At 47.1% G+C, this 11,414-nt stretch overlaps 1 protein-coding gene across 1 annotated transcript in view; it reads left to right on the top strand.

The window, feature by feature from the left end:
• EIF2A (eukaryotic translation initiation factor 2A, 65kDa) overlaps nt 1–11,063 on the top strand; it is a 14,186-nt gene extending 3,123 nt beyond the window's left edge. The window contains exons 2-14 of the mRNA XM_010004745.1: nt 1,137–1,206; nt 1,535–1,609; nt 2,163–2,281; nt 3,414–3,513; nt 3,880–3,962; nt 5,229–5,302; nt 5,438–5,582; nt 6,466–6,582; nt 8,734–9,305; nt 9,516–9,632; nt 10,199–10,324; nt 10,845–10,910; nt 10,998–11,063. Of these exons, the coding sequence (XP_010003047.1) occupies nt 1,137–1,206; nt 1,535–1,609; nt 2,163–2,281; nt 3,414–3,513; nt 3,880–3,962; nt 5,229–5,302; nt 5,438–5,582; nt 6,466–6,582; nt 8,734–9,305; nt 9,516–9,632; nt 10,199–10,324; nt 10,845–10,910; nt 10,998–11,063 (1,730 nt within the window). The remainder of the gene's footprint in view (nt 1–1,136; nt 1,207–1,534; nt 1,610–2,162; nt 2,282–3,413; nt 3,514–3,879; nt 3,963–5,228; nt 5,303–5,437; nt 5,583–6,465; nt 6,583–8,733; nt 9,306–9,515; nt 9,633–10,198; nt 10,325–10,844; nt 10,911–10,997) is intronic.
• Nucleotides 11,064–11,414: the final 351 nt, after the last annotated feature.

Here is an 11,414-nt window from a genome sequence, read left to right as displayed (position 1 = left end):
AGCCGCGCCTCGTGTTCCGTGTTCCCAAAACCGGCCCCGGGGCCGCCGGGCGGGACCGGCCTGGGAACCGTCCGAGCGGCCTTTTCTCCAGGCTGGCAAACTGCTGCTGAACTTGTCCTGTTAGTTCCTGAAGTGCTCCCAGAGAGCGGGAGGGAGGGGGGTGGTTTCAAGCTGAAAGAGGGCAGATTTAGGTAAGATGCTAGGAAGAAATTCTGTGCTGTGAGGGTGGGGAGAGCCTGGCCCGGGCTGCCCAGGGAAGCTGTGGCTGCCCCATCCCTGGCAGTGTTGAAGGGCAGGTTGGATGGGGCTTGGAGCAACCTGGGCTGGTGGGAGGTGTCCCTGCCCATGCAGGGGTGGGACTGGATGATCTTCAAGGTCCCTTCCAACCCAAGCCAGTCTGGGATTCTGTAAGTGAGGATACCTGGCAGCGGGAAGAGCAGTGTGGGGGTGTTGGTGGTAGCCAGTCCTGTCGCCCAGGGGTTGCTGCTGGCCCTCAGCCTCCTGCAAGCCACGCAGCTGCAGGGCCTGCAGCTCCAGCTGGGACGGGTCTGGTCTTCCTGAGTAAAACACTGTCACCTCGGTGGGCACCTTTGGCGTCTCAGAGATACACAACTTGCAGCTCATGCCTGTGACTCCTGCAGTGATGCAGATTTTTCAGCTTCTGCACGTTGGGCTTCGTGGAGGTGCCTCTTGTGACAGAGTCAAGAGCTGAGGCCCCTCATTGTAGGACGAGGGGTTGTCCCCCCTCTGTCCTGGTGCAGGTGCAGCTCCTGTGCTGTGTGGGGTCATCCTGCCAGGTGGGCTGCGCTGGGCTCAGGCAGAGAGCAGGAAACTGAGCTGAGAAAACTGTTTTACTGTGAGACTGGAGATGAGCACAGGCTGCAGGTGGAAGCTGTGGGTCTCCGTCCTTGGGGATACTCCCCTGGAGCCCCAGTTCCTGCCCCACCTTGGGCTGCAGCCCTGCAGCTGCCCTGGGGGAAGCACCTCTGGAATGTCCTTCACAGCCCTCTCATTCACTCTAAAATGCAAGCAGGGGAAAAGCGTGGGCAGACCTCAGGGTTCACAGACCAGAAGAAGCTGCTGCTTTGGATGCTTTCCTGAGCTTGTAATCAGTAGTTGTTTGTTTGCTCTTCCAGTGAGAGGCTCCGAGGGGCTTTACATGGTGCACGGGCCGCCCAGTTTCACAGAGAGCACCGCGTTTCAAAGGTACTGTTGTCATCCTCCTTCCTGATCTTCTGCACAGAATAAATGGGTGTCAGAAAAGGCAGATGCTGGAATCGAAAAATGTATAAATATAAGTGAAATTTTTCTTACTGTGAATAGTTCAGAAAATGGATGGTTTTGGAGGCTTTGTACTTGACTTCTCATTGCCAAAGTGATAATCACTGAACAACTGTAGAGTAGATTGCACTGTTAACAAAGTGTTGCTCAGGAACACAGCAGGGAAATGGGTGTGTTGCCCTTTGTTTTTGTTAAAAATACTTGAACTCATGCAGTGTGTTTGAGTACTAATGTGTGTTTCTTATTTCTTTAGGGACTCTGGAAGAAATTGCAAGGTTGTTGCTTTTAGCAAGGACGGTTCCCTCTTTGCCTGGTGCAATGGAGAAAAGTTGGTGTACTTTATGATATTAATAATTTGTTAGTTTGTGTTACAGTATTTCATTTGAGTTAAATAAATGGGGCTGGCTGTGCCCCATTTACTCTTGTCTGTGTGAAGGATATTGCTGTTAATGCAAGGGTTTGCATATACACTTCAAATGTAGGGGTTTTTGCTCTATTAGCAGTAGTGGCTTTGTTTCCATCTTAAATGTTGTATCCTTGTAAATATGTGGGATCAATGTGTGTTTTATCTCTGTTACAATCTTTCTGTTGGCCCTTGCTCAGCTTGAGCACTGTAGAAACGTGACTGGCCTCTCTAGGGATAGTTAACCCCTGTTCAGGGTTTCAGTGTTGCAGACAGAACACCTGCCACGTTCTGACCAGCACTGCCACCTGGTCTCTGGCTGCCTGGGCGTCTGCTTCTAAAGGGTGTTCTTGCAAAAGTGTAGTGAAACCAGGAGCTGAATCTAAAATCTAGAAGAGTCAAATATGTGAGAGGTGACCTGGGCTATTAATTAACTGTTCTAAGCATGTTTTACTGGAACAGCATCTTTTGTTTCCAGAGTAAACCTAGTTAATGTCACCAGTGCTGAGTTGCTGTGCTCCTTTGATCTCCCGAAGGTGGTTTGCCTCGCGTTCTCCCCCAAGAACAGTGTCCTGGCCACCTGGCAGGCCTACACAAGTGAGTGTTTGACCAGCTGTGGGAGTGCCCAGGGTAACTGTGTGTTTCAGTTGGGTTTGCAGGCTTCCCATTACCTGATCTGTGGTTGTGCCATGTTCGTTAGCTGGATGAGCAGCAGGCAAAGTGTGCGGAACACGGTACGGGTAAGCAGGTGGAGGAGGGAGTGCTGCCACCTCTGAGAGCACCTGGTGCTGATGTTCTTACAACCACTGAATCACAGGGCACACACTAACAGCTGCTCTCAGGTTAAATCTCATGTTTCTAAAAACTGCTAATGATCTTAGCACAAACAGTGTTTAAATAATATGCTGTTTGTGCAGTTTATATTCGTGTATAGACAAGGAGGATGGTAAGTTGTCTCAGAGCAGTCATGGTCTCTACTAGGCATAGCTGACCTGAGGCTTCTTTATTGTCCAGAGGGCTGTCTCCTCTCTTCTGCCTCTCCATGGAGCTCATGTTCCTGAATTAGATGCCCTCAGTCACATCTCAGGTGTGTGTCTGAAGCAGCTGCTGTACAGGTTTCCTCAGACAGAAAGAGCTGGCCACAAGCTGAGCATGTGGGAGGTGGTCTGGGACCACCAGACTGTTGATAGGACAAGGCAGCAGAGGTGACAGAACTGCAACCAACTGTGGGCTGCTGGAGAACCCCTGCGAGGTCTGTTCTGAGGTGTTGGAAACAGGCAGGCTGCAGCATTCAGAGTGAATAGAAGGGCACAGAGAGTTCAAAACCAGCAGAGCCATTTTGTGTGGCTTGCATCAGGGCTGTGACTGCAGCAGGATGGACAGAATGTGAGAATGAAAAGCAGGGCTGGAGAGCTGACCCATATTGTTTTCCCAGAGCAACTTGTTAAAAACGTGTTAAAAAGCCGCGCTAGTGTTGGTCTGAGCCTGGTCATGGGGAGTAGGAACCCTGCCCTTCCAAACAGGAGCTCTTCCTGCAGACTGGAGGAATGTAGGAGGACATGAGCAGGTAAAGCAGCCAGCAGTCTCAGGTTGTCCCTCGGGGGTAGGGTGCTTCTTGTAAGAGGTCTGTGCCCGTTTGGTTGCTTGTGGCATCATGGGGGGGGGTGTCACTGCCTGGAGCAGGGTGAGGCCCCACAGACCACCACTCTAACCCCTGTTTTTGTTGCAGCTGCTAAAGATGGCACAGCAGGGGTGCCCAACCTGCAGCTTCATGATGTGAAAACTGGAAAATGCTTAAAATCCTTCATCCAGAAGAAGATGCAGAACTGGTAAATAACACTCCAGATGCTAATTGTTTGCAAAAAAAAAGTGTGGTTTCCAAAATCTGATCCAGGTACAGAGAGCTTTAGTGTAGTGTTGGCTTTCAGGGTACTGCCTGCTGCTGGCTCAGAGCAAGTACCTGAGCTTGTGAGTATCCAGCCTCCAATTGCTCATTCCTTAGTGTAAATTTGCTGTCACTTTGCACCAGGAAAAGCTGGAGGGACAATAACTATGTGTAATTGTATATTTTTAATGTGCAGATGTTATTTGTCCTTTTGAAATATGTATAATTTTTTAACTTTGAAGGGAAAGAAATCCTGAACTGCCAAAGCTGAATATCACTCACTGTTTCTCATGCTTCTCTTTCACTGTAGGTGTCCTTGCTGGGCAGATGATGAGAGCATTTGTGCCAGGAATGTAAACAATGAAGTGCACTTCTTTGAAAACAACGACTTCAGTAAGTATTTCTGCTGGATGGTTTCATTTAGGCATCTTATTTTGGGTGTGTTTTTTTGTTATCAACTTCTTCCTCATTTTTTTTTCTTTTGCTTGCTTTTTATTTGAAATATTGCCCACATTCTATTTGAAATTGGAGTTCAGAATCATCATGTTTTAATGAAGTATGTTTTCATTTTCTTGTTTCTCTCTTCAGTGACTTACCTCGTATGAAATACATTTAGTTTTCAATGAAAGAGAGCTGATTTTGTATTGTTTATCACTTAATGAGATACAGGAAATTGTCCGTAGTGAATGTGATCTATGATTACTTCTTTGGGTTGTGTGTATTCTGTCAAAGAGCTATTAAAAACTGAAAATCAATGGTAAAAATGAAGTTGTGAAGCTAGAGCATTTTTTTTCAAGGAAATTTCCTACTAGTGGTAGAATATTGGGAGTCAATAAAGATGGATAAGGGAAAGGAGAAGAAGAAAAGCAGGAAGATAAAAATTAATTGGAAGAAAAATTTAGAGGAATAGAAGAAAACTGCTGGGGTTGGTTTTTTTTGTTTTTTTTGTTAAAGATAAAGCTGAAGTAGAATTTTATTTTGGGAGCTAAAAAGACAGCCTATGAGAGAGTCAAGTTCCTGAGCATTCTCCCTACTGATGTTAATGAAGCTACACTAGGGGATTGTGGAGTGTCTGTCCCAGGGGTCTGCTGCTCAGCACACACTTCCTGCAAACGTAAGGCTGTAGGTTGCTGCTGTTCATTTCCTTTTGGAATGTGCATTTCCCCCAGCTGTTTTTGTCCAGGGGTAAGTGTGCAGGGCAGAGCAGGCCTTTGCCCACACCTCCCAGTGGGAGGGATGAGCCAGGAGAGCTGGGAGGGGAGAAGCCCTGGCTCTGTGTGGGGGTGTGTGTTATCTGGGGGTGCCTGATGCTGCTTCCTCTGCAGTCAGCACAGATAAGGTGAAGAACTCTGTGTCTTGCTTCCAGCATGAGGTGTGTTCGTGGGGGTTGAGGAGCTTCCTTGCTGTTTGAACTTTCACACACTAGATACTGGATTTCAGACCTGGGCTTGGTTCAAGCTGGTTTTGTAAATAAAAATGTGTGATGAAATGGGAAGGTAATGCTTGTTTGCTCAGTAAAAGAAATTCTTTGTCATTGTATATACTGTTCTTTATTATCCATGATGGATAAAAAGATACAGTTAAGTAATCTAGGCTAACATGGTTTGTCACTAATATCATCACATCTGTGAATCTTTTTGTTGTTTGGTTTTTTTGCAGACACTATTGCAAATAAACTACATTTGCAGAAGGTTAATGATTTTGTGTTATCTCCAGGAGCACAGCCAACCAAGGTACTTCTGATGTTGTTTCCATTTTTTTAAAAATTTATTTTCTTCCGAAAAAATGGCTGTAATTTTAGCACCAGGCAGCAGCAGTGACCCCCCTGTGCTGCCAGGACCCTGACCTGCTGCTGCTGGGTGTTGCAGGTGGCCGTGTACGTGCCGGGCAGCAAGGGAGCCCCCTCCTTCGTCAGGCTCTACCAGTACCCCAGCTTTGGTGGCCCCCAGTCTGCACTGGCCAACAAGAGCTTCTTTAAAGCTGACAAGGTGACAATGCTGTGGAACAAGAAAGGTATAATATCTGTGTGTTGTGTGTTTCAACCCTGCCATTCCACCCCTCTGGGATTGATTCATTTTGTTTCCTGTGTAGGTTCTGCATGTAATGTGCATGTGCAGGTAAACATCAGTGCCACATTAGGGACACAGTGCTGGGCACTCCAAGGCAACTTTCCCATGCTGCCTTCCATGGTTTTGTACATTGCCATTCAGAATACTCTGCATGTTGACAAATTTTGCAGTCAAATAGCAAACTGGAAGTTAATTTTGTGTTCTGTGATGATAATGTATTTAGACTGTGAACGTTAAGATTATCCCAGAGCATAAACTGGTCCCAACGTGTAAAGCTGTGCATAGACAGGCCTGTCACAGTGGGGGTGACTTGCCCAGCCCTCTCTGTGCTTTGCTGTTTGTTGGCAATGAGCTGTTTCAGAGTAATGTTGTAAAAACCATTTTATGTCAACCCACCTTGTCTAGGGTACAGGGAAGTATGAGACATGTAGAAACCACAGGTGGGCACACAGCTTTGGGTAAAGCAGGTGAACATACAAAAGCTGTTGATGAAACATCTTATTCCAGCACTGATCAGGGTGCTTGGCTTCTGCCTTAGATTACTGTTTTTTTAATGGCTGTGAAAGTATGTTCACTTCCCTGTAATTCAGCAGTGAATGAGTAGCCTCACCTTACACTTTCCATCTGAGAGAGGAAAGTGTCTGTTCTATTTGGGCTAACATTTATGAAAAGTCAAATTAGAGAGAGAATGGTAACAGCCCTGTTACACAGGCAGCCAACTAGAATTCCTCATCAAAGCAATTTACCTTTGTTCGTGGCAGTTTGTGTGAAGTAACTTATCCAACCTGCGCTGGTCGTGTAGAAGTAACTGTGCTCTGTTCCTGCAGCCACGGCCGTGCTGGTGGTGGCCAGCACCGAGGTGGACAAGACGGGAGCCTCGTACTACGGCGAGCAGACCCTGCACTACATCGGCACGGACGGGCAGAGCGCCGTGGTGCAGCTGCGTGAGTCCCTGCCCCGCACCGCCCCGCACCGCCGCTCCTCGCTGTGCTGTGGGAGGGGTTTTCCTCGGGGCAGGCGCAGTGATCCTGGAAAAGTACATTGAAAATCCTGCGCTGGGTTATTTCTTTCGTGTTTTTTAACAGCTGAATTAATCTGGTACCTCTGGCCAGTGGCAACACTTTCTGTTAATATATACACGTCGTTTGCTGGAGAGGGTGTTGATGTGCACAGGGAGGGAACTGCGCATGTGTAGGAAGGGATTGCCTGGACAACAGAGCCAGGTTAACCTCTGAGCAGCTAACATGGGCAGGAAAGCATGTTACCAAACAGAATAATCCTACCTGCACTTCTAGACGTGCAGTTGGTGCTGTTACTGAAGGAGCTGGGGCAGAGTGAGAGCAACTTTTTAGAGACAGAAGTGGCAGATAGAAGTCCTTTATTTGGTATTGTAAAATGGGGAGTGTTACAAGATTTAAAACTACATGTTGGGGTAAAGCAAGTGGATACACTTGATTTCAGTGTCTTGTTTGATCTGGAAATCCATTCAGTAACTTCCTCAGTGGTGGTATTTGTTCATTATTTTAAGCTGTTGCTGTCTGTGTCAAACATCTGTCTTGTCTGGGATGAAAGAGATGGGAGTTTGTTGTGGACATCTCAGAACACCAGGGATGAGGGGATGTAGACCATCTGTGTTTGAGTGATTGCTGAGAGACAGTGAATATATTCTCTTCAATACTAGTGCTGCCTGGGAGCACACCTCCTGTTTGCCTCCTGGAGCAGAACTGGTGGCAGCAAGTGCTGTGCCCATTTCCCTTTGTTGCTAACTTCACTGGGGAAAAACAAGCAGGAGGAGAAGTCAGTATCTAGATTGTCTCTGGGAGCAGTTTCCTGGATTGAGAGCACTAGTTGTTTCATTGCAGGAGTATTAAAACCTTTGCCCTTTGAAGTTATTTATTTCCAGTGCACCTTTATTTGTCAGGAAGCTTAGAATTAATTTTCATTTGATTTAGCTCTTCCTTTTTGAGGAAAAAACGCTCAAAGTGCTGTTCTCTAAAACTTGTCTCCAACAAAGACAAATAGTGGGCACTTGGAATGAGTGGTGCCTCCTATTCCTGTGGATTTGTATGTCTGGCTGCCTTTGAGGTCCAGTTTTGAAGCTTTTTTCACCCCAGTATTTGTAGAGAGTTGCTCAGGCTGCAGCCTTTGTCTTGGCTGCTGGTGCCCATGTGAAGCTGCCCTCGTCTCTCCAGCTGCCTGCTGTCATGGAATGTGTAGGAACCTAATTTTGTATCAGAAAAATGCAACAGAAGAAGTTTTAAAACACACAGACAACCTGGTTCCTAAAGATGATGAGGCTTTAGAATCATAACAGGAATGAACAATTAAATCAGTTTGATATTTTGGGTCAATGTCTGGGTTTAAGAACTGTCAGTAATGCACTTGGCATTTATCTGAAGTGCAGGTTAAGATATCCAGATTATAAAAAGTTACAAGGACTCATGGGTTTTATTTGCCCCTGTGCGTTTCATGTGAGTTCCCATCACTCATTCATCATTCTTCAGGATCTCCTACTCAAGTTCTAACACCTGGAATAGCTTCTAACAATATCAAGTTTAAATCATGATTTGTAGAACTGTTTTTTGGGTGCTCTCTCACTTTAAAATCTGTCTTACAAAATGCCATGTGTGAGCACAGTCCAAAGATCAGTATTTCTGAGCTCTGCAGAGCTGAGCTATGCAGTATTTCTCAGTTTTAAAGACAGGAACACAGTTTCCAGCTAGTATAAAACTCCTGTTTTTGCAGGTTTCCAGTGGGACACTTTGAGAAGGTCCTGAGAGGTCGTACTGGAATAATGAGGAAAAAAAATAAAAGCTTTTTTTTACATGAAAAAAAAAATGCTTACTGTTAAAGTGCTGATGCTGACCCTACAGAGGTAATTGGAAAGGCTGCAGTTATTGTTGTAAACCTTAACTCACATTATCAGAAGGTGAAATGTTGCTTCTGCCTCTGTTAGCAGGAGGAATTTTCTGTCAATAGTTAATCACAGCATTTCAGCAAAGCATGAAGTTAAGAATAGCTGTCCGTTTTATTTTTCCTTGCACTGAGAAGATACAATCTCCTAACAACAGTTGCATCTTTTCCTCTTCCTTTAGCAAAAAATGGCCCTATTTATGATGTAGTTTGGAGCCCCAACTCTGTGGAGTTCTGCGTGGTGTACGGTTTTATGCCTGCCAAAGCAACAGTTTTTAACCTGAAATGCGACCCCGTGTTTGATTTCGGCACTGGTCCCCGCAATGCTGCCTACTACAGCCCCCATGGACACATCCTGGTGCTGGCAGGGTTTGGAAATCTCCGGGGACAGATGGAAGTGTGGGACGTTAAGAACTACAAACTCATTTCCAAGCCAGTAGCCTCGGATTCCACCTACTTCGCGTGGTGTCCTGACGGGGAGCATATCGTCACAGCCACCTGTGCCCCCAGGCTGAGGGTCAGCAATGGCTACAAGATCTGGCACTACACTGGCACTCTGCTGCACAGCTACCAGGTTCCCTCCAACGAGGAAATGTGGCAGGTGTCCTGGCAGCCCTTCCCGGATGGCGTGTTCCCAGCAAAAGCCGTGAAGTACCAGGCGGTGCCGAGCGAGCTGCCCAGCGCTGAGCCCAGGCCTGCTCAGGCCTACAGGCCTCCAGCCCTCAGGAATAAACCTGTCACCAGCTCCAAGCTGGTAAGTTGGCAGTGGCACGGAGGAATGAATCGGTCACATACTTTTTTCTTTTTTAAATTTATTTGTTTTTCCTTCTTCTTCCCTTACGGTTGATCTTTGCATAGGGCGTTGTCTTTGGTAGGTTTGGGTTCACTGTTGGGTTGTTTGTACCAGCCTGCTTGCCAACATGGAACACAGATTGTATCACTGTTAATTTTGCATGTCCCACAGCATGAGGATGAGCCACCTCAGAATATGAAGCCTCAGTCGGGAAGCAGTGATAAGCCACTCTCTAAAACAGCTCTCAAAAATCAAAGGAAGCACGAAGCCAAGAAAGCTGCTAAACAGGTACAGCAGGAGGAGTTGGTTCAAGGGTATTGTTGGTCAGTTTTCACAAACAGCACTGATGGGTCTCAGAGCAGTGCCTGGTAGTTGCACTGAGAGCCCTCCACACATCCTGCATGTGCAGAGTTGTGGGGAGGTTGGTAGAATAACTTCTGGAGCAGTCATTTATTGGAATAAGATTTTTAAAAATTCCTTATTCTGGTTTTGAGTCCATTCTTTTTCTCTGGAGGCAGCGACCCACCAGATTATCTTGTAAAATATTTGTGTATGTGTTTGTCGTGTCATCCTTACAGATGTTGCCCTATGCTATATAGGGTTGGTGTCTTGAGGAAGCAGAAATTAAACAAGAAACAGGATGTGAGTTGTTACAGATAACCCTGTTTTGTGGGAAGCAGGTGTGTAGCTAATGCACGACCTCAGAGCAAGCCACTTAGAAATTTCTGAGTACAACAGCAAAGCAGTGAAAGCAGAAATACTAAACGTGGCCCTTGACATGACTAAGACGTTTTGCAGTCCCTTGGTAACTGAAGGTGTTTTCTGGATCATGTACTTGCTTCCTTTGCCTGCAGGAGGCCAGAGCTGAAGGCAGCCAGGAGCCTAGGCAGTGCTCAGCACCAGCCAGCGCCCCGCGCGCTGCTGCGCCCGCCTCCTCGGGGGATCCCGAGCTTGACAAGAAGATCAAGAACTTAAAAAAGGTGAGGGGATTGTTTTCTCAAGAGCAGCAGATTTCTGTCGGAGAGGGTCTGTGAGGTCTGGTTTAAGGAGATGGAGCTCATCAGGGCAGCACTGACACAGATGGCAGTTTCCCAAGCTTGCGCAGCAGCTTCCGTTGCTGTCCCAGCTTGCGGCACAGCAGAGGTCACCACTGCCAGGGCTGCCAAAGGTCCTGTTGCCAGGGCTGCCTCTGGACAGGTGACAGTGGAGGAGCATTTCTGAATGTGTGTCCAGCCCCACAGGGAGATAAGGCCTGTTTATGTTTCAGAGGCTAAGAAGTGCTTCTGTTTTCTGGGTCTTACTCTTGAAAGAAGTGTCTTGCCCTGGTGGGGAATTGCAGACTGAGCCCCTGGAGATGCTCACCTGGCGTGTACCTTCCACACTGAGACCTGCCTCCTGGTGCCTGCAGGTGCAGGAGCTGCTATGACTGTTTTCTGTTCTTGCTTCACCAGTTCTTTTGTGTTAGTGTGGGTTTTTTACTTTGTTTTGGTTGTTTTGCAGAAACTAAAGGCAATTGAGCAGCTGAAAGAACAAGCAGCTGCTGGCAAACAGCTGGAGAAGAACCAGGTACTGTTCAGTTGCATGCAGTTTATTCAGGTTTCAGCTTATAATAAGCTACATCTGTGATATCTTGTGCTTGTTTTTTTGTTCTAGTTGGAGAAGATTCAGAAGGAAACTGCTCTCCTGCAGGAACTGGAAGAGCTAGAACTGGGTCTTTAAAACTCCTTGGAAATCCAGTATGATGTTTACACAGAGTCCGTGAAAAATATAAATTGTATTCACTTGAAGACAATAAAACGTTTCAGCAAATGACCGAGGTTGCGGAAGATCTGCTGCACACTGGCCTGTGAAAGAGCTTTCCTGCAGCTCAGGGGTGCCCAGCGGCTGGTTCTGCTGCCAGGGCAGGGCACCGCGGCCTCCTCTGCCGCTGCCTCCCCTCCCGGGCCGCGGGCAGGCGAGGGGCGCTGCCTTTGGCTTCCCTGTGCGTTGAGCGATGTGATCTCTGTGCAGCGTCGGTATCGGTACAGAGCGCCTCGCAATAAACCGTACTGCTCTTCTGTGCGCGGGCCG

The sequence above is a fragment of the Chaetura pelagica genome, unplaced genomic scaffold (assembly GCF_000747805.2).
Source record: "Chaetura pelagica isolate M959 unplaced genomic scaffold, ChaPel_1.0 scaffold829, whole genome shotgun sequence".
Taxonomy (NCBI): domain Eukaryota; kingdom Metazoa; phylum Chordata; class Aves; order Apodiformes; family Apodidae; genus Chaetura; species Chaetura pelagica.
Note: the sequence above shows the minus strand (reverse complement) of the source record. Positions and strands in the feature narration are given on the sequence as shown.